General features: G+C 50.2%; 1 protein-coding gene across 3 annotated transcripts in view; it reads left to right on the plus strand.

The window, feature by feature from the left end:
- The window catches only part of LOC144947299 (uncharacterized), a 76430-nt gene extending 53557 nt beyond the window's left edge, over positions 1-22873 (plus strand). For all 3 annotated transcript variants that reach the window (XM_078876534.1, XM_078876533.1, XM_078876535.1), the window contains 8 exons: positions 42-253; positions 1409-1512; positions 2892-4828; positions 5409-7240; positions 7931-8017; positions 9854-9939; positions 10837-11063; positions 11804-22873. In XM_078876534.1, coding sequence (XP_078732660.1) covers positions 42-253; positions 1409-1512; positions 2892-4828; positions 5409-7240; positions 7931-8017; positions 9854-9939; positions 10837-11001 — 4423 coding nt within the window. In that variant the 3' untranslated portion in view covers positions 11002-11063; positions 11804-22873. The remainder of the gene's footprint in view (positions 1-41; positions 254-1408; positions 1513-2891; positions 4829-5408; positions 7241-7930; positions 8018-9853; positions 9940-10836; positions 11064-11803) is intronic.
- The last annotated feature ends 203 nt before the right edge of the window (positions 22874-23076 follow it).

Genomic DNA, 23076 nt, shown 5'->3' on the forward strand with positions numbered 1-23076 from the left:
ATCGACGTTCGCCTTTCCCCCCCGCCTCGCCGTACCGACAGTGGCTGCGAAGGGCGTTTGCCATGTAAGCGCAAGTGCGTCCCGGACAAGACGCGCATGTCGGCACCGGGCTCCACTCCGCCGGCGGGTGGCGGTGCAGGCGGCAGGGACGCGTACACGTACGACTCGGACGAGGGCGCTACCACGCGAGCCGGCGTTGGCGCGTCGCCGGCGCACAGAGCCAAGAGGAGCGACACGGAGCCTGCCGAGTGCGGTACGTGTGGTCTCGCGTCACGCACATGATTCGTCATCGACCGTGGTCAGTCCATTGCTGGTTCAAGCCCCCAACCCCCCCCAAACTGCCGCCATATCTCATGCTCGTGCGCACACATCATCATCGTCATCATCAATCGGAGTATCATTGTCAATTGGTTATGATCAATCGACTGCTTGATGTCGGCCTCATTCCATCTCCTTTCGGTCGACATGCATTCCCTCCCTTTGCAGGAAGTTGTTTGCTGATCTAGTTCTCGTTTGCAGTGTTCTTATTTTAGCCTAAACAGGATTTTCCAGATGCTTGGGTTTTCCTTCGGCAACCTGTGGTAAGGCTATTTTAGGAAGAATGGTTAAGTACAGTTTCCAAATTTGTAAAACTTGAGAATGTTTCATAAATGCTAAATTTGGGCTGTGACATTAACACCCTGTTATATACAAATATCAGTGGGTTTTTATTTTAACTTTGGTAAAAATTTCACAATTCATCATAACCACACTTGATCAAGTTAAGGAACGCTCAAGCTGTGTCGATGTGTTCATTTTTGTTTTTGTAGATTGTGTCCTGCTCAGAAGCAGGAGGAAGCAGTGCTGTGTTTGGCCATAAGTGTGTGCATGTGTGTACGCGTGTTTCTGTGCTACGATCCATCTAACCTGAGTGGGATTCCCACTCGGTCAACAACAGTGACTAATATCTGAACTGGTCCTGGGCCTCCCCTAGATTGCTGTGGTTTGTAGATATCAATCACTGTTGCGGTGTGTAAATATCGATCATTGTGGAGGCAAAGGTCGTGTTCTAGCCACACCACCCACACCACCCCCACCACCCTTATAGTGCAAACCACACCGCTCTTGTTGATCACCAACAGCACTTGCCTCAACATTATTAAAATGTACACGGGGAAGCTTTATCTTTTTGAGCGTGAGCAGACGTGATCGCACGCGTGTGTGGGGGTGTGTTAGGCCGTCGGCGAGTGCGTCCCTGTGTGTGTGTGGGCGTGTCCATGCGTGTGTGTGTGTGTGGGCGTGCCCATGCGTGTGTGTGTGTGTGCCCAGCTGGGCACGGCCCAGTTGGTTGCTCCCAAAACCGCGCACGTGCGCGTTGGCACGTTGTGAGCATCGCGGTCGCTGACGTGCGCTCCCATCTGCCCCACAGCTGCTCTGGGGGCGGCCGTGAAGACGGAAGGAAGTGACGGACCTCGCGCGCCCAGCCCCGCTGCCTCGCCACGCCACCCCACCTCCTCCGGCGCACCCTCCCGGGTTAGCGCTGCCCAGCCAAGCACTCCCAACACCGCATCCCCTCCCCCTCCACCCACACACACACAGGGAGAGGATGGTTCCTTTGTCTTGATTTTAATGCACGTGACGACAGTTGGGGAAATGTGTCGAGAGTCATTGTGATACCATTTCTAATCATAAGCTTAGAAGTGAGGTATGCGCTGACCTAATTCTTTCCAGAAAAGTCTGTGTTTCCACCAATTATATTCTATTTGGGCTTATTGATGTTATGTCACGGGTATAAGAAGTCTGCCATGAGACAAAGACGTTTACAATGCTCCTGGTTATATAATGACCTTTGAAATTAGATATTGCAGATCTTCTTCTGTGAGCCTTTCATTTCCCTCTCGCCCACACTAGGCTCTGCACCCTCTCGCTTGTCTTGTCACATGACGAACCAAAGTTTAGGCGTCTTTAGAGCAAGATATATGCCAATTAAGTGAAAATAAAATGTTATATGTTGCCTTTTTTCCTATTCTGTGACTGGACTCTCAACTCTATGCTTGATGGGGTGATACGCGCGAGGTTGAAACCCATTGTTCGTCATATGCCATTGTCTATCCGCTGCTGGATATTGATCTCCCCATTTTCCCTCTCACTCAGTCCTTTAAAACCACAGTATCAACGAATACCAGAATTATACACTATGTGATTTGTGATGTCTTGTTGGATGTTTGTACATCTGTCAATGGATATCATGGGCATTTTTTTTTGGGCAGCATTTTCTTTAAACCCTCAAACTGTGGACCAGTTTATAATTCTCATTTGCAAGTTGAACCATGCGGATCACACACTCCTGATTAGACTAAGAAGTTGAAACCAGTCCAGGGTTTGGATTCTTATAAAATGTTGCAGGAATGTCGGTTCACAAGACCAATTTGACTGCTGGACCCGAATGCTATGTAATGGTTGAGTGTTGAAAACAAGAAAGTCAAACATAAACAACGTTGGAAAATCGCATTGAGCGCCGTTCCTAGAGTGGCCTGCTGGGGGAACTAGAATCGCTAGCGGTCAAGTATCCAAATACTCTGGAATGTAAACTCCCATGTAGCTCGGATATTCTAATTTCTACTTGAACTCGCTGATTTGTTTCCGGATTGTACCACGCATTGTTCATATGTACAGCGCGCATTATAACCGGAAAACACATCGGAGCTATACGGCACAACCGCAAAAATAGTAGCTTCTTATTTCTCATCTCGGTTGTAAAACGGACACTCGTGTGTCTGCTCATCACAAACACCACGGCCCAGGCTGCCTCACCGCCAGCAGACCGTGCTCAGCCCTCGCACAGTGCGGCCTTTTCTTTCGCCGTCAAGGTTTGGCACGCAAACTGATTGGCTCCCCTTCCCCCGCCGCAGGATCCTGACGGCAGCCGGGACGAGCGTGTCAAAGGGCGCCTCTGCGTGGTCGTCGTCAAGAAGGAGAGGGAGGCATCGCCCGACACCAAGGAGGCGGCGGCCGCGCCGGCGCTGGCCAAGCCACGGGGCGAAGTGAAGGCGCGCGTGCAGGAGTTCCCGCAGGGCTCCTTCCGAATCAAGATCGAGGCGGCGGAGAAGTCGAAGGGCAAGGAGTGCTCGCGGCCGATCTTCTCCATCAAGAAGGAGGGCTGCGGGCGGCGTAGCGGAAGCGGGGACCAGCGTGGCCGGGAGCCGCCCCAGCAGGGACCGCTGCGCATCAAGATCGAGAGGCGCGACAGGTCGGAGGGTGCGGAGCCCGTCGCAGAGGTCAAGGCCGGTGGCGGCAGTGGTGGTGGTTCACGGGAGAAAGATGCGGGGCCGCGTGGAGAGAAGGAGCGATGCAAGACCGCCGATAGGGATGCCTGCGGCGAGGGAGTCCGGGTGAAGCTGAAGATCAAGGAGCATGTGACGAGGCCCGAGTCGGAGCGAGAGGACTGCCCGTCGAGAGGCCACGTCCAGCCAAAGAAGGAAGGTGGCAACAGCGGTGACTGTAGCAACCCGAAGGTGAAGGAGTCGACCAGTAGCAGCAGCAGCAGGCAGAAGGTGGATGGCGAAGCAAGGTCCCAAGGCCTAGTACACGTGGAAGAGAAGGCCAAGCACGACGAGCGGCGGGTGATGGTGCCCTCCAGTGGTGGCGAGCTATCGCATGGCAAGGAGCACCGGCAGCAGCTCTTTGCGGAGGGCAAGGCGGGCCAGGAGTCCCCCAGCAAGGACCTCAGGAAAGATCCCAATGCCCCCAGGCAGCAGCTGAAAGAGACGTCGGCAGCAGCCGCAGTGGTGACGCACGTCAAAACGGACAGCGGGCAGTGCCGGGCGGGAGAGAAGCGGCTTCACCAGAGCCAGTCCGGCCCTACCGAGGGACCACGGGCTGAACCGAAGACGGGTGGCACGGAGAGCATGCAGAAGGTTCCACCCTTGAAGGAGCAGGCCCAGCAGGCACAGCAGGGGGCAGGAGAACCCAGGATTAAGGGTGGTGGGGACAGGGGAGAGGTGCAAAAGAATGGGTTGAATGTGTTGAAGCAAAAGTCGTCTGAGAATGGGGTTAAGATTGATGCGAGGCAGCCACAGCAGCAGGGACCGCAGCATCAGCAGCACAAACGCCCTCAACAGCAGCAACAGCCTGAACAGCAGCAGCAACTACATCACGCTCAGCAGCAACAGCAGCAGCAACAATACAAACACCCTCAAGAGCAGCAGCACAAACATCCCCAACAGCTTCATCAGCAACACAAACATCTTCAAGAGCAGCAGCAACCCAAACACCCAAGACAGCAACAGCAGTATCATCAGCAGCAGCAGCCCCGGCAACATCCTGCACGTCCAGCCTTGTGGCTCGACATCAGGACAGAACAGAAGCCAGCGGACAAGGGCCATTCGGCAGTGAGCGATGGCGTCAGCGCGGTCAACAAGCGGCACGTCCAGGAGCTCTGGCCTGGCCAGTCGTGGCTGGAGACACAGGTTAGGGACAAGCAGCAGCAGCCGCAGCAGCCGCAGCAGCAGCGGTTTCACCAGCCGCAGCTTCAGCAGCAGCCGCAGCAGCAGCAGCTTTTACACCAGCAGCAGCCATACCAGCATCAGCAACCAAACCAGCAGCACACGGCTAACGCTTGCCTACCGGATGCGGAAACTGCTCGCTCCCGACAACGCTCCGGCGAGGAGCACCTCGCGAAATGGATGCCGGGCGCCGAACCTGGAAACTCTGCATTTGGCGGTGGCGGTGACAGCCTGCTGGAGCAGCTAAGGGCAGTTTGTCAGCAGGTTGGCGGACAGCAGGGGCCGGCTCGCAGGGCGGAGAGGAGGCCCAGCGAGCAGACGGGCGCCGTCTGCAGCGTGATCAGGTAAGCCCAGCGGGGCAATAATATTCAGAGTTAGGGGGGCAATAATACTAAGTGGGGTATACCGTGGCGCAGTAGGGTTTAGCACAGAGTGCTATGTATTTTTTTTTTAAATCAGGAGTTGTGCGCATATCTCCAGGGTGGGAGTACTGATCTAGTGATGAGCATTACTCAATTGGAATATACATAGCAATCATCGCCGCCTCAGAGCACTTGGCAGTAGCCATGAGACTCTGTGAGGGTTTGCTAGGTCAACGAGCGTACGGTAATGAGAATGAGCTCACTGCGCTGTGAACCCACCAACTTTTGTTCGATTTCCAACATCGATGGCGAGTGATATTCAGCCCAACCTGAGCATCGTAGTGAAGCATGGTCAAACAACCGTATGATTGACATGGCGTCGAGAGGATCTTCGTCCAGCAATGGATCGACAAAGCGCCGTACGAATAATTATTCTTCTCGCGTGCACGATGTTATTTATCTTCTACTGTTTGTTTATACATTTGAATCGATGCAGGGTCGCACGTATCGTCATGCGTATTGTCACGTTAACACGTGTTTTTGTTTGACCTCCACCGGACAGGGCCACACCTACCTCTCCCAACGTCGATGCAATCCAGGGCATGCTCGCCATGGTCAACATGCCCATGGGCCCCATTGGACAGGCGGCCACGCACACGGCACCGCACGGCCCATTGTCCCCGCCGCCTCTCGCCCCCGGCCGCCTCCCGATATCCCTGCCACCCGCGGGCCGCTCCTCGCACGCCAGTGCACAGTCTGTTCCCGCCGGCGCCCACGTCACCTCGCCATCCCGGAGGCACGCGGGCCCTGCGGCGCCGCCGTTTCTCGGTGCATCCTCGCGGCCGGAGATCCACCGAGCCACGTCGCCGCCCCCGCCGCTTGCCCCGCGCGCCATCTCCCCGCCGCTGACGCCGGGCGGCCACGCGTCGTCTCGGCCCTCGACGCCGGCGGGACACGTGCGCTCGCCGCCGGGGTCGCCAGGGGAACACCCATCCTCGCGACCGCCGACCCCCGGCGCCCAGGAGACTTCGCGACCCCCGACCCCCGGTGGGCAGGAAGTATCGCCGCCGCCGACTCCAGGGCGCCAGGTGGCCTCGTCGCCACCGCCCGTGCCGTCTCTTTCCGTGGGGACGAGCGTGATAGCGCGACCGCCCCCCAGCTGGGAGAATGTTGCATTGCAGAAGCAGCATCACCAGCAGCAGCAACATCACCAGCAGCAGCAAAATAGCCAGCAGCAGCAACATCACCAGCAGCAGCAACATCACCAGCAGCAGCAGCAACATCACCAGCAGCAGCAACATCACCAGCAGCAGCAACAACAGCAGCAGCAACAACACCAGCAGCAGCAGCAACAACACCAGCAGCAGCAGCAACAACACCTGCAGCAGCAGCAACACCTGCAGCAGCAGCAACACCTGCAGCAGCAACACCACCAGCAACACCACCAGCAGCACCACCAGCAGCACCACCAGCAGCACCAGCAGGAGCAACGTGTAAGTCAGGCGTCACCCTGGCTTCCAGCGCGATCGAACTTGCATGATGACTCCTACAACAGCCGCCTGAACCCCAAATCGATGCCCTTCCGCGATACCGAGGGCGCTGCCTCAATGGGTGTTACGCAGACGGCGGTCATCGACAGCCGTACGGCGCCCTGGTGCCCTCCCCACGAGCAGCGAGTGGGGCCATTGCCCCCCGAGTCAGGCGGCTACTCCTACGCCCACGCGCGCTACTCAACGGCGGACTGCCTCGCCAGCGCCTTGTACGCACCGTTGCCGTCGGACGGCGGGCTGGCCTCACGTCCTGGCGACAACCGGCCCCTGGCTCAACGGCAGAACTCGGTGGTGACGGCAGCCAGGACCGTGATCTTTGAGGCGCCAGCAGTCTCGCGGGCGCCAAATGGTCACGTTGTCCATGGCGACAGCAGCAGCACCATCTCACCCTACGCTAACCGCACGCTGGCAGGGTACTACGGCCCGTACGGTGGCAGCGGTGCCGCTATCGAGAGGCACCCAGCGCCGGAGAGGTGTGCTACAGCGCAGCCTCCGCCACTCGGCTCGTGCAGGGCACCGCTCCCGGTGCCAGGAGGGCACCCGCTGGCTACTTACCACGGCGCTGGCGCCAGACCCGTGCCATCGTACCACCCACCACCGCCGCGAGCCGGCGCGCCAAGACAGGCAATATCCGGCCGCCCCCCCGGGAGCTTTGACGGCCGCGCGCTAGGCCGTGTAGCCCCGCCGCCCTCCACCCTGTACGACAGCCGCATGGCCGTGCGTCCCCCGGTCTCCACGGCGCCAGAAGAGAAGGTCCCGAGCCCGCCGCTGCTGCTGAGGGGACTGTTTGACGTGGGGGAGAAAACGAGGATGAAGCACAGCCAGTCGTTGGAATCTGCCTACAGTAAGAATCCTCACTTTTGTCGCACGTTTATGCCATGATCACGAGCTGCTGGATGTTCTGCTGCTGGACTTGCAACTCCATCGCACGAAGCAGTAGTTGAAACTATGGGCATGGTTATTAAATCTTTCCTGGAGTTTTGTGGCCAATGAAAGCAGAATTTGTTGAAAGGTGTTTGTCTTTAATGACCCATGAATGGTCTACAGCAGGGCTTGCTTTCAGCCAGGTTAGTCTGAGGGCGACCACCTGGAAAATTATTCCACACCCAGCACACCACGTCCTGTATACTTCTCAGTCTGGTTGTTGGCTACTGTTGGCTTTCCTACACCAGTTTCCCAAAGTTCACTGGAGCGAAACCTGCCCAAAGAAAAGTTAAGTAGCCTTGCTCATCGTACAAGGAATGATTGAGACTCTTTACAACAATAAAAGGCTTGTGCTGTTTCTGACAGTAAAATAATAACAAATAATCATAGTTGTGAGTTAGTTGATTTAAGTTGTTGAGCCTGCTGGCCAGGATTGGGCAAAACTTTGCCCATTTTTTTTTCATCCAGGCAACTAGAGAACACAGACTTGGTGTTTCTAACCGAAGCACTTGGAAGTGAAAACACTTATGAGAAATGAATGAACGCGTGTTTTCGGCTGACGATCTCTTTGTTCCTTCCCCTCTCTTGTCGTTTGTGTTTTCTGCACAAGTGTTCTCCTCTTCGGACTCTGAAGAGGACGAGCCGAAGTTGATGATCAGTGAGACGCTGTCGCGGGAAGACACGTGGATGCCGAGAGGTAACGATAGCTCACGGCCATTTTGCCCTCTCTCAATCCGCACATTGCTCACCCAAAATCCTGTGCCACCACTGCTGTACTCCGTTATTCGAAGTTGAAAGCAAGCGCTCTGAACGTGTCTGTGTTTGTAGTTTTTCCCTTGCAGGGCGACTCTTCGGTGAGAGCCACCTGGCACAACGCTGCTTGTGTGTCTGAGAACGTTACTCTCTCCTCTGAAGCCGCCACCATGCGCTGCTGTCCAAAAACTAAAAATTCAACAACCTCGATTCGGCTCCTCTTGGGCTGTTAGGAACAACGACACGCACAAGTGTGCTGCACGCGAACGGCAGGAAGGCACGACTCCCATCGTGCCTTGTGTGCATGTCATGTGGCCATTGTCTCTAGGTCGCCAGCTTAAAAGTGAGCTAATGGCGTTAGACCCCTGCTTCCCCACCATTCATGGACCCACGGGCGACCGTCAATCCTCACGTTTTAAGCGAGCCAACAAAAATTAGTTTTTTTTTCGTGAACAAATCAATGATCTGCAACGTTTCCATTTCCCATGGCCTTGCAGGGATCATAGGTTGGGTGGGGGGGACCCACTGGTCTAGAAATAAATGTGGTCACATGGTGCGCATGGAAGGCGTGATGAGAGTCGAGCCTGCCTGCTGTTAGTGAGCGGCACACCTTCGCGTGTTGTTCTTTGTGTTTCCAGCCTGCACGCATTCAAACAGTTTCGATGGGTTTCTTCATCATCTACAAATGTGCATTTGAATTCCGCTTGGCTGTGCCGCTCTTCCCAAGCCCGTCCAGAGGGTACGAGGCACCGAAGAAAGCCATCATCGGTTTAATGTCCGGGGGAGAGATGCAGCGTTTGGTAGATGCGGCACGTGCCGTGGAGCTGCCGGGCATCGCCGGGGACCGTCGGCGGCTGCCCGGGAGCGGCCGCCGCGTGTCAGCTTTTAATGCCTCAGTCGGGAGAAACTTGCCAGAGACGGTAACGTCGTCTTCCACTCGCCTCTACCAATCTTGCCACTCGCCGTCGGGAGGGGGGGAGGGTTAGCGGTGGACTGAGAATTCTGCACTTTCGGAATGTCACTGTTCGCATAGCGATAATTCCAATTGATTTATGTTTAAAGGGTTAAGGCACTGTGTTGTAGATTTTAAGTGAACCGCAATGGCAGATAAATATTTTAATTCTAAGACCCGAATCGTCAAAATGACTCGATCCCACAGGGGTGAATCGTCACATTCCTAATGCCCAGAATGGCCCCAAGCGATCCATAATTCTGGCATTGATATGCGAAGTTATAGGCTTACAATGGGGAAAAGGCTTAATTGGATTGCCTGTGTTTACACACAACAGCCTGATTGATATTGGCTTTTCAATCTTGCCTTGCAAGTCCTCCTAATCAAGGAGAGATTGGTTGCTCATGCAGAGAGTCACAAATAGAACAAAATTAAGATTTTTGTAGCTTCTTGTGGACGTTCAATGCATTCTGGTCTCCTCCCACACGCAGAGACTACTCGTTCATCAACCAATCATCCCTAGAGATTCATACATTTGGTATGTGCACCGTTCTTACAGTGCAAGGCCATCACGTAGGTGCTATGTTTCACAGACAATTATAGTCGCAGTAGTTTAATAGTCCGGGGATGACGTAGCTACTTGCTTCTACCCGTTAAGGTAATTTACGAGTAATTTTCACATTTTTCTAATGCAAACCTCCCAATGCAGCAGGAGCCAATTGAATATATTGCCTCGAGACCCAAGTCGAAGCGTTTCCTGGATACGTGAATGGGTCTCTTCCGCTGTTGTCACTGGCGGTACATAACGTTGTCGTTTGTCACCACCAGATGAGCTGGAACTGGAAGCGCCGCGCCGCGACTGGTCGCTGCAGGCGGGGCTCAGGACGGCCGAGGCAAAGTGCCGCCTCACCCAGGTGAGAGATCCAGCACCTCGCCTGGCTACTATCTCATGATAGTATGGGGGGGGGGTGGGCATCACCCCCACCCTGCCACTCCCCTAACACCTCCGGGTTGGGGTTATGGGTTCGCAGTTGGGGGTTTTGGGTTTTGGTGAAGGGTTGGTAATTTTTGGTGAAGGGTGGGGTTATGGATTAGCAGTCGGGGTTATGGATTAGGGTGGGGGGTTCTGGGTGAAGGGTTGGGGTTTTCAATGAGGAGTTAGGGGTTGGTGTTTTAGGTTCATCATTAATGGTTTGGGTTAGGTGCAGCATTGGAATCTGTGCAGGTACTGGCTGTCTTCAATATTTAGACTCCAAAATTTGCTTCAGCAGTGGCTGTAAACAATTCAGATTTCTCAACAGCTCCCATAACGCTACCACGAGTGATCATCACCCCATTGGCCAGTACCGGATATTTGACGCTACTCTGTCCTGTGTTGTACCATTGAACCGGAGTTACCACAAGGGGGCGTGAGACTGCCTGGTGATGGGAGAGCAGAGTAGGTGGGGGACAGATAGTTCAGGGGTTGGAGAACAGGTAGGCAGATTGTTATTGGCAGTGAGAGAGGACCAAACAAAACAATTTGAGGTTTAAAGTGAAGACTATAACATGTAAACACTGAATAATGCATTCACACATTAATTTTAAGTGCTAATTGTTTGTCTAGAGTACAATAGACATCAGTTTGTACAGTGGGCTATAGATGCCTTTGTCTTAAAAAATCTCAACTCTTCCACAACATGAATGGTTTTACAGAAGTTCTGTTAAAATGTAATCTTTCTGGCGGGGGAAGGGGGAGTGTCACACAAGGTGAATAATACAATTTTGAGCACAGCATCACAACGGGCACGGTCGCCGCTCCCTCTGCGCAGGAACTGCCGCTGTCGCCGCCCGTCAAGAGGCTTCGGCTGTGGGACCCCGACCGCGCACCGTCGGACGGGACGGGTCAAGTTTGCCGGACCGGCAGCGCCGACCGGGAGCGGTCACCAGACTGCGTGGAGGACGACAGCGACTCGTCATCGGCGGGAGGGGGGTAGCGGCGGCGCGGCCTATGGCAGGACGGCGCTGCTCACTGGACTGGAGAGCCCCACCGACAGGGGTGAGTGCTGGCGCCGCGTGGGAAATCGGGGTGACCAAGATGACACCGGCGCACCTTCAGGGCTTTGCTCAAGAGGCTTTGCGCGCTCCTTGGAATGCCGGCGGTGGAAGGAGAACGCAAAGGGAAAAGGGCTCGCTGACGGAAGTGATGACGTTCGAGATTTTAGACGGATGGAGTTAGAGTTAGGGTTATATGGGCAGGTTGCCTTCGGTTGTTAGGGTTATGGTAGAGCTAATGTTTGTGAGGCTAGTTCTGTTATGGGGTCGGGGCAGGGTTCGTGATAAAGGCTGGTTAGTGTTTCGTAGGCTAGTTGGGTAAGGGGAGATAGGGCTGTTGCCAAGGTCTGTTTGATTAGTTACAATTAGAGACACAGTTAGGGACGGCTTGGGCGAGTTAGGGTTAGGTATGGCTAGTATGTATAAGCTAGACAGCTTAGGTGGTAGGGGGAGAGCTGGTGAGGTAGGTCAGGGTCTGGCTGGCTCGTGCGTAGGATAATGGAGGGGGTGGTATTGTCTTGTTTCCCATCGTTCTGTTCACTGCACGTCTTTGAGTTTGCCTGTTGCACTCCTGGCTGCAATGTCCTCCATTCGGCTTATATTTGTAGCACTTCACAAATAGAAATGTTATTGATGTTTTTTTTACTCCCAAATTGCATTCCAGTCGTGTTATCGACTCCATATCTGATGATCGCATTGATGGTGATAATGACGATGACGACGATGTTTTGTCCATCTCCACAGGGTTGAAACGTCCTAAGAAAGGGATGGCGACGGCAAAACAGCGTCTGGGGAAAATCCTCAAACTCCACAAGAACGGCCGCATGCTGCTGTGAGCGACGGGAGGCGCCAAACCTCGCGCGGACGCTTCTGCACATTCAGGGCTTTGCTACGATCACGTCGCACCGCTGTGACTCACTTTGAGAAATGGTTTTCTTTGTCATCGTTTGTGTATTTTGTCTTGTTTCTCCGTTTTGTACTTAACGAACTCGAATTATTATTTTTTTTGTTGTGCCGTCAATTACGGAAGAGGTGTGCGCGATGAATTGAATCGGTTCGGGTGAAGTGGATTGAATTTAATTTATGGAGCTGCTTGCAGTTTTCAGTCTCTGGGGTCTATTTGGTGCTGTGGAATTGTCTGGATCGGACGAGATCACGGGTTTTAAACCGGGTCTTCCGATCCCTTCTCAACCTATTGCCTGAATAATTGTTGCTCTGGCTTTGGTGCTAATTGTAGAAGAGATGATTTCAATTGCGGTACTCCTGCCTGGTCGCTGTGGGGGGTTGTGGGGGGGTGACAGCTCCGGCAGGTGAGCGCTCTGCTCCCGCTCGTCTCAATGTGCACGTTAAAAATAAATGCACTGCGTACCCGGTGTGCAAGAGAGGAGGAGGGAACCGAGCTTAGATACTCGCACATAAAAGTGCTTTTTGAAGCTGGTGAACAACCACGAGCGGAAAAAGCAATCTTTTAACGCGAGAGCTGACACAGAAAAAGTACTGTTCGTCATTATTTTACACTAAAATCCCACCATGGGAGGGCTGCGATTTGCACTCGCGCGATCGTGGGGGGGGTGGGCGCGCTGTGAGGCGCGTCCACGGCGAAGCAAAACTCGACCTCACACGGAGTGAGGAAGGGGGTCCCACGTTTGCCGCGCCGCTCGAACCGGATCTGGTGCGTCTGCCAGGCTATGCCGGCGCCGCTGCGAGATCACGGTTGGGAGCAGTCTCGTCTAAAATCCAGCACGCGTGCACGTTTTTGTTTATTTTGTTTGTGGCATCCAGTTTTATTCCGCGTTTGTCAGAAAAAGGGGGGAAATAACACGCGATGCGACGAGTAAGATAAACGCAAAATGCGGATCGCACGAATGCACGACACGTCCGTGTTGGAAACTCATTCTCGGAACCGGTGATTTTTTTTTTTCCCCTCGTTATCTTCGACGAAGTGCTCAGGTCTTAAAACACTCGTTTTTCACGTTGGACGCTGCTTTGGTTTTTGTTTTGAAAGTCGTCAACCGAAGTTTCTCAGAGTTGACGTTTGTCTGAGGTAGAACCGCGGTGATGCTTGCATTGCTTCTCAACCCGGTCACTCTGCCCGCACGCACGTCCATCAACGGGCATACCCACCTTGAAATATGTCCCTAGTTTTTCTTCCACGTTTCCCCGTTTTAAAGGGCAGGTTTGCCCCCTTACAAACTGGGAAGCAAGTTCTGGAGTCTTCTCAATGGAGCGGGGACTGATAATTGAGAACCATGAACCAGAAAAACTAAATATTCAAGACTGCTTCCACTTGAAACGCGTGCCACAGAGCTGTAACCGATCCATTTCGGGCACCACTGTGTTGCAAAATGGTAAGTGTGGCTCAAACGCTTTATTTCCTTAATTTAATTTGCATTCTTAAGCTCTCGTGACAATACACGCAGCGGAATCATGCGTGTCGGTATAGATGCTGAGCTCTCCGATGCGTTTTCGGATTGTACCGTGCGATGTTTGGCATGGTGTCTTGGCATTTTGCGTCGCGTGCTGAGAACTTCTTAAAGAACTGAATTCAGTTCCTGAAGAAGCTCCCCAGCACAGTTGCAAAAAAACTTTTGCAAACGCAGAGATGCCATGAGACTGACCGCACTGTAAGGAAACAACAAACGCATCCAACCGTTGGATCAAATTTCCATTTTAAGTCGTGACAAGTCATGGAATTGGCGAGGACATTAATTGTTCCTTCCCTACCAAGCGGCTTTGACACGGAATGCCGAGGCTGACGTGCGTGCGGAGTTGGGCGATGTCGAGGAGGTACGCAAATGCATCGACCCCGAAATGTTCAGAATTATTGGGGTTTTATTTTCCTTTTGTTGCAGCTGGCTGAACAAGCCAAAAAAATCACGTCTGAATCAATCACCACGGTGGCTCTTTGGTTGTAAATACACGTTGTAATTCTAATCTTAATGCGGAACAAACCTTTTTATATATAAACACAGTGATGATCATAATGATGGCGTAGGGGAAGAAATAAACTGTGGGAAGTTACGAAGAAGAGCATGTTTTACAGCACAACAGACCATTGCTCAGATTCTAAGCTGTGCAGGTGGAAAACCGATTGTTGAATTTAGGTAAAACCCCTGTAGGGGGACGTCTGGTGGATTTTGCTCCTCGGTTATTAATTCAGGTTTGCCATGTGTACATACTTGTTACTAAATTGCCAGTAGGGTTGCATTGTAGGGACCCCTGTTTGCCCTGTTAGTGTTATTTATCTGTTGGGACAATTTATTTGTAAATACCTAATCGAGAAATTTTCAATTTCCGACCGGATTTATTTATTAAGATTTTTTTTGTTTGATATTTCTTTTTTGTAATGGCTGTCTTGGCTTTTTTTAATTTTCTCTACGTTGAATTTGTGTCCATGTGGTTTTTTGGGTCGTTTTGTCTCGTTACGTATGATGCCCGTGTCGGTCTCATCTCGGTGCTTGTGCGGGCGCACTATTTAATAATAATAATAATAAGATGTATAAAGCAAACACAACAACGGAAAAAGGATGATGGAATTTTGTAGAAGCGGACGATTTTATTAAATTCACAAAACAGTATTTTTTTTTCTTAACCCGCGAACGAACACACGAACAAATAATTATTGCGGCGGGGTCCTCGGCTCAGGGACAGCGGCGGACCCTCGTGAGGGGCGCGAGGGAGCTCAGGTCTTTTCTCGCTGGGGACTTGGAGGGGGGAGGGGGGAGCCCCGGCGAGCCCCCTGCCGCACCACCTAGGGGAGCGAGCGTGTGTTTCAGTTGTTGGGAGCGTTCGGTTTGGAGCTGTTGTGTGCCGCGACTTGGTGCCCAGCCGTCGAACACTTACCCACACGCCCAACTGCCCAGCCAGTCGGCTACCCGCACCTCCATCCATTCACTTATCCCTACCCACTCTACTTCCTCTCATACGTACCCACTCAAATATCCACTTACCTACTCATTCTATATCCACTTTCATCTACACACTTCCCCACAAATCCCTTCGAAGCAACCTTCACATTCACATAGCCACTCGATGTATTCGCGCACCTGAGTAGACACTTGTATTCAGACCAGCCCATGCACTTATCTGCTTGCCTATCTGCCCACTCACCATCCATTCGTGCACCCATCCTCTCGCCGTTTGCCCTGCCTATATACTCATACACTCTCACATTAATCCACCTATCACTCACATGTCTACTGCACCGACGCACCTACCCATGTACCCACCAACCCATCTAATTTATTACCAAACTATTCACTTGCCCAGCCACTCAACCCACTTACATGCCCATTCACCCATTTACACCACCTTCCACTAACCTACCTGCCTGTCTCCCCATTCGCACGCCTCTCCAACCCACTCACCTGCTTCCAAGCCCAGCAATGAGGGAATGTCGCTCGCTCTCAGGACCTCACTCGGCCACTCGTCTATGCAACGCCAGGCGGGGGCGGTGGCGCAGCCCCCCACCCACCCACCCACCAACCCCCTTCCCGCCCCAGAAGGGCAGAGCCCACCGCCCCTGGCCCAACGCTCGACAGCAAAAAAAAAACCCACAACAGCAGCGTTCCGGAACGTACGACCTAAACACGTCTTGTCTTATGCCGTCTGTTAATTCCTTACAATTTACATGGTGCAGGGAGGGAGAAATGCATTCGGCGATGGCAGTGGCCAGTTGCATAAAACACCTTCAGTGACATTGTATATCACTCGTTTTGCATTGTTGTGGCACACTTGTTAAAGTATATACGAGCCAAAACTCTTGTTCCGTCCACACACATAAATAAAATGTTCTTATCTATCGGCCCATCGGCTTTTCAGACCAACACTCTCCGAGCAACATTTGAAGCAAACAATCTCTGGACCCGTTTCGACATTATGGGTCTCGTCAGCAGTCAGGCTGGCTAATGTTCACCGTGTTTCTGTTTAATTGGTGCAAGTTAAGGGTGAAAAAGGGTATTTTATGCAACTGCCCACACGCGAGACCCAGGCTGTTACGGTTGGCTGAGGAAAAAAAAAGTGGTTTTAAGTCGAGAGGGTTTCCCTGTGGCCAAACTGCCACAGGGTAACGCTTGGCCCATTTGAAACTCGCTGGTAAAAAGGTGGTGGTGGGTGTTTTTGGAGGCTGATGAGTCACAATGTATTACTAATTACATGTGAGCATAACAATGGAGCCTTAAATGCGATAGAAAATAAATATTTCCATTTGCGTGATCATAAGTTCTTCCACGTGTAATGCCCCATTTTGGTTTTTTAATTGGTACACCGGGAGTGCCAGGTTTTTCTGATGGTATTCTTTTTTGTAGTTGTGCAACATGGTTAGACCGACCGTTTGCACATCTGCAACATAGACATAGGGCTCCATTAACTGATGGGCGATATATTTATTCGCCGTTTTTTTTGCGACAACATACTCATGCATGGAAATGGTGTAAATGTATTAAGGTGGTGGTTGTCGTAAGATGTTAATCTGGCTCCGTGTCTTTTCCTCAAACAAGACCAAGGCTCCGATCATCTCAATTAATGGCTCTGAGCCAGTGATCACCATTTCACAATCATGTGCCAGGCTTCGGTCAACAGAACAAATCACTGCTGGCCTCCCGCAAGTGGTATTTAATTTAGCTCTCAACCTCTGATTGCGTTGAATACTTTCCCCACAGCCCTATCCACCTCGGACGTAAAACGGCCTCCCCTCTGGTTTTAGTTGCAATGTAATATGGGGACAATTTTTTTTTATTCGCGCCATTACAACAAGGCTCACACGAAGGTGCTACGTTTCACAGATGGGTGTAGTCTGCAAGTAGAGGGCAATGTTGCTACGTGTTTTTAATCCATTTTTAAGTAAATGGCGCGTGTGTATCTGGCTCCAGTTTCCATTCATGTGGCAATGAGGCTCCATCAGCCCCCACCCTATCCCTCCAACCTGTATTTCCGACCTCGTTGCACTGTTCGTATGCGGCCACGGAGCGGGGGAGACGTTTTGAGGTAACACAAAACCCAAAGGACAAGCAGCTCTTACCCTCTAGGTACCCGCTAGGGATGTTCTCAAATTTCGGATTAATCTGAAAAGTCCAAACAAATCTGGCTCTGGTACGAAATTTCGGATCATCAGAAATGTGACGTTACAAGATGTGACATCGCTAAAATTCCACCGCAGGAAGTAATGTCCACGCAAGGAACTGTTTGTGTCATTGGGCAATGCCACTATTGTCGGCGCTAAAAGACGTACACATTTTACATAAACGTAAATGATACAAAATGCTAAAGCGATCCGAATTTTTCCTTAAATTCAAAACATGAAATATTTTCATCCGGAACTCATCCCTAATACACACCGAGGCTGTGTGTCCCATCCTGTCTGGCACAAGTTTGAAGCTTCATAATGAAATACACATTTAAAATCACGATTTTGACACGCTGTCAGAGCGCTGTGGTGACGTTGCTTAGAGCGCTACAAATAATGCAATTGACTTATCAAGTATTTTTCTGGGTAACGAAGCTTCAAACTCATGTTAGCCTGGCACACGCAGACTTGGCAAATTATTTAAAAGATGAGCGCTGTTCTTTGGCTTCCTTGAACGATGGAATCCTGACGAGATGCGCGTCGGGGCAGGCGGTGCTATAATGAGAAAGTGGTGCTATGATGGCGAGTGATGCACTGGTGATGCCACATTAAGGGGTGAGCTTTGACCATAAGTCTTTCATTGTCCTAGTGCCCAGCTTTATCTTAAACCCTGGCCAACACTCTTGCCCAAGTCTGCATGTGTATGTGCATGAACACTACTAACTCTTACCCCAACACTAGCATTAGTCATCGCTTTGTCCTAACTAGCTTCCTGACTGCTCACTTTATTTCTGGCTTAAACTATATCGCAGCTCATACCCTAACATCCTATCCCCTAATTGTACCCTCATCCTTATTTATAACCGCAAGTCATTACCCTAGCAACTCCAGCACATCTTCATCTATCAACTTTCGCAAACACTAAACCACATCGAATGTGTCCACCGGTGAGTCTTTGCCCTGTGTGGATATAGTTTGTGGGTCCAGACCAGATAGTTTGCTTGTTGGTACCATCCGAATTGGCAAAACTTTAGTGCTATAGTTACTTAATTACGTGATATTTTCATATCAATTACAAGGTAGACCATAATTTAGACTTTTGGAAAGTTGAACTTGACGGTAAAAAAATGCAATCGCACATTGCCAGATAGTTAACATGGACACTGTTGATGGAAACGGAGCAAAAACTTCGAAGTGCGCCAAGAAGCCTCGGGAGATGCTCGCTTGGAATTGGTGATAAACACGAGTAGCACATGGATTAGGAGCACAGATGTGAATCCGAGACGCCAGTGGCCGTTGAGACGAGTGGGCCTGGACAGAGCACGTCGCTAGAAGTGATGATGGCCGGTGGTGTGGTCGTGGACTTTTATCTCCCCAGGTGTGACCCTTTTGAAACGGCCGAGGTCAATAGCTGGTGACAGTTGAGAAACGGCAGGCCGAACACATGACCCTAAGACAGATCAATATGAAGGGATTAATATAGTTAATAACTTCTAAAGGCTTAAAGCATATCATAATTACATACTAGCAGCATTCAGAATCTTTATTTAGACTGGAGGAATCCGATGAGCTATGAAGCACTTTTTTCGCAGAGGTCATTATACTGTCATGGAAAAAAAAACAAGTGCAAATTAACGCATTAGGCAGACACATATTGGAAACCGTTTCGTTCAATCTTTCATTCATTATAGGCGATCGTTTAATCGGGATTAGACGTATACACTGCATGCGCAGGGCCACGTTGGTCCATGTCCACATACATTACTGCGTGGATTCATTTAGTTTGACCCTACGGAGCAAGGGGTTAAACGCACTAAAATTCATGGCAGATCTCTTGATAGCTTTGAAAAAAGAACTTGGACACATTTAGGTATCCCTGTCGGAAGGTATCCAGATTTAAAGTCTTGGTCACAATTATTGTTACATTGATCGATGTTTATATTGCAAGGCCAGAAAGAATGGAAGACAGGACCTCATGTGGTCTGATCGATACAGATGTATAGATCACGGAGCATCTATTATGGGCAATGAAGGTGGGAGTCATAAGTTAGTAGTGAGTTCGTGAAGTAAGACATTTCTGAACAAGAAACCTAACTTCGATATGTAACTTTGTGAGGATTTGTACGTGTGCTGTATGTCAGGTGAGTTCAGCCAGATGGCCCCAGATATTTCGCAGGATTTAACATTTTCCATTGTAGAGCCGCAAAGGGTTTTTCAAGATATTGTGGAAAACGTTTGGGGATCAAATGGAACATGTGGCTAAGAAAAGATAAGAGTTTGGTTTTGTGTTGAGCAGAAGTTTTGAGGAGATAAGGTCCCTTTGGCGTCTATTAGAATCCAGTCAAAACTACTGGACAGCTGTAAAAAATAAGCGTTATAGCTCCTCGGATTCCTCCAGTATAAATACATATTAAGTTCATCTCCCAATGAGGCAGGCATGTGTAACATTGTCAGCGTAGAAGTGCAGTTTGGAGTATATCTTGAGCCAGCATTTTTATTTAAATAGAGAAGAGGAGCAGGCTCCGTATTAATCCTCGAGAAACTCTTGGAGATTGACTTTTTGAATATGAAACGTTGCTGTCTTTTCTCGAGGTAGTTTGAAAGCCAGCCAAGGGCCTTTTCACCGACTTAATAGTCCGTCATTATTTCAATCTTTGTTACAAAATATAATGATCAAGTTTATTTTGTTTAACCAGGTGAGAACTCAAACAGACCAGGGTAGAGACTTGATTTGCAACGGTGACGTGGTTCGCCAAAACTATCGGACGAATGAAAGCTCTTGAAAAGTTGAATAAAGCAAATCATTCTTATTTTATCTATAAAGCAATATGAATCATTAGATAATATATTAATTATTTGGTTATGTGGAGAGCGGATATGTGAAGGGAACATAATCCCATTGTGTTATATTCTTAATGACGACCATGATTATTTTGTATCATTAATTTAGTTTATTCGGGTACTATGTCCTGGTCTGCAGCCTGACTACTTTGAGTTACATTTGAGTCCTGCCTCTAAATGTGAAATCACAAAATTGACAAAATATCCAAAACTTTAGACAGTGCTTGGAATTCAAAATAGCATGTAGTAATTTGGATTGTTTACTGCATATAGCAATGCTCATTTCAAATAATTAGGCACGGAGTTGGATCAAACTGGCAGTGAAAGAGATTGTGCAGAGATTTGAAAGAATCCCATTGGGTGCCGGCCAGGAGAGGATGAACCACCACGGAGATGGAGCGATGACTTCGGTTCATTCGTGAGATTTAATCGTGGCATCAAGCTCATACATGCCGTAATGTAACGGTCAGCGTGTAGGTAGGGGGGGGGCTTCTCCTAGAAGTGGATAGACAATGGCTCTTCATGACGACAGTTTTTCAACTTCAGATGGTACCAATATCAGCTCTGGCTACTGGACTTCATTAGGCGATATTTGTGATGCGAGGCAAGACTCCGGGGTCGTGATGCATTTGCCCCCTGTTTCATCATCGTCTTGGGATGATTCCTCCATCCTATCACGGCGCCTTGACCTGTGCCTCTTTCCCCATCGCTAATGCACAGCTCCATTGACGTGTGACGAGTGCGATGGACACTGTGTGTGCGTTTTGTACTGTTAATTCCTGGATTTATTTTAATTGATGACATGGGCTCTAATGGACCCCGCCACCTATCCTGAATTAGTGCCGGAAATAGTATGTCTTCAAAATGCAGTGTCCAGGTATTACACCATCTGTAGCAATGTTGATGATGCAGATGATAATTGTTTAAATTAAATTTATTGCACGGTCGGGTGAGTGTGTGGCACGTTAATCAATTCCGATGTTTGTTTAATTTTAATAGATAACGATCCAACAAAACGAATCTCAATGCAATGCAAAAGGTTTTTGGTTTTACAAACTGCATTTATGCTTAAGCCTCTGCCGCAACTTTTGCAATGTTTATTTTTTATCGAGTCGCCGAATTTGTTTTGTGAACTTTATCATTTACAAAGAGAATCGATCACTGCAGTCTTTTGTCACGAACAGCTGCCGCCTGTAATCGACATAGGAGGGGGCGATTCCACGTGCTAGCTGGGAACGTAGGGATTTCGTCCTGTACGGCGGATATCGTCCCCAGCGTCTCACGGTATAGAGAGGGCTCATCAATGCAAACATTCATATCCACTTTTGTACGACATTGACGCAACAGTGTTTCACACAAAAGCCATAAGCGCACTCCTTTCCCTCGCGTGCGCGATGGAAGGGCGCCGTCAGGAGGTCTGAAACGGCACACTTTCTCAGTTTTGCCAAGACTCCGTTGGGCTACGTTCACTTTCTTAAAGATCCGTTGAAGCGACCCACCCACCCCCTCGTTCACCTGTCTAAAGTTCTATTGAAGGCATTGCCATCGCTGATCTCAGTGTTGGGAACACCCATTCACTTTCATAGATCTCTAAAAGCCACCTCCGTTCAATATAGTGGTGGCCGCCTTTAACTTGCATCGAGGTGGGGTACGAAGGCGATGTCCGTTTACTGTCCTCAACATTGGTTACTCAGCCAATCGCTCCAATAGATATCTAAAATGACCTTAATTCACTCTTTTTAGATATTACAAAAGTGACCTCAACCAACTCTGTAAATAGAACTCAGTATTTTTGCAATATTTCCAACCGTTAACTTATGGATATAATTACAATATGGTTATAGTTATGGTCTAAATGCAAAAAAAATATTTATGCTTTACAGCAACTATTGAAACGATTATATTTCAACATTGCAAAATCACGGGAGATAGGTTTCTCCCTGCTACACCAGCGGCAAATTCACGGCATAGTAACAACAATACTACTAACAATCGGGAGTAGTACAACAATACTAAATAACGATCGTGAACGCGCGACACGCAAGTCGAACACGATCGCAGAGGTCGCTTAAACGGGTCTCTTAAATTATCGTCGGCGTGTCGCCCACATTGCTCGCTCGGCTCGCTTGCGAGCGATGCTGAAAGCCACTCGACAGCGTATTCAAGCGGACTCCGGAGAGAGCGCTCTTCCAGTCGAGGAGGCCACGTAGAAGCCGCCGCGCGCACGAATGTCGTCGGTGTCGCGATTACGTTGAGGCCCTCCGCCGCCGTCGTCGTCTCTTTTCGGTTTTAACGTTTTTCCTTCGACCCCCTCCCCCCCAATCCCAACAGGGTCGTCCTATAAAACGGCCGCGCTAAGGTGCTAAACGGCTGCGGTGGTTTTGTTTCGTTTTCGTGACTGCGCGTCGTCCTGGCAGGAGGATGGGTGGGGGGGGGTGACGTGAGAAGATGATGTATTTGGGTCGAGCGTGGTTGGTTGTATTTTTTTTGTTTGGCCCACCGTCTCGGCGTGCACAGAGGCTCTCCCGGCACCCCCCGTTGGTTGGCTGCGTGACCCCGCCGAGACGTCGTGCAGACACTCTGCACCACCCCTCCCTCCCACTGCGTCCTTGTCCGTCCATCCGTCGTGTTTAGGGGGTTTCGTTGATTGAACGTCTTCTGTGACCTGATGGGTGATGGGGGGGGGTGGTTATTATTATTGTTGTTATTGTTATTTTTTTCATGTTTGTGGGGGTCTTGATTTAGAGTGTAAACTAGCAGGACTTGAAGTTTCTTAACGATAATTTTAAGAATGTTGTGTGTTGTACAGCTTTCTGTCGATGGAGTGTTTTTGACAGTTGGATAGTGGCAGCTTTAAGAATTTCTTTTGTGGAAAATTTGAATTTTAAATAAATTGGTGGGTGAATGAGCTTCTTTCTCGTTTTATTAAATGATCAGCATTAACTGACATGAAATATCCCATTTCGCTAATGGTTTGGCATCACAAGACAAAAGATCCCCCGTATAGCCTTAACGGACTTGGTGGCAAGTGCTGTAAGCGAGCACCTATGGAGGTTGGCACGGCACACGAGGGAGTGGGTGGCCAGCACCTTGCCTGGCCGCCTTTGTCTCA

Source organism: Lampetra fluviatilis, chromosome 44 (assembly GCF_964198595.1).
Source record: "Lampetra fluviatilis chromosome 44, kcLamFluv1.1, whole genome shotgun sequence".
Lineage (NCBI taxonomy): Eukaryota > Metazoa > Chordata > Hyperoartia > Petromyzontiformes > Petromyzontidae > Lampetra > Lampetra fluviatilis.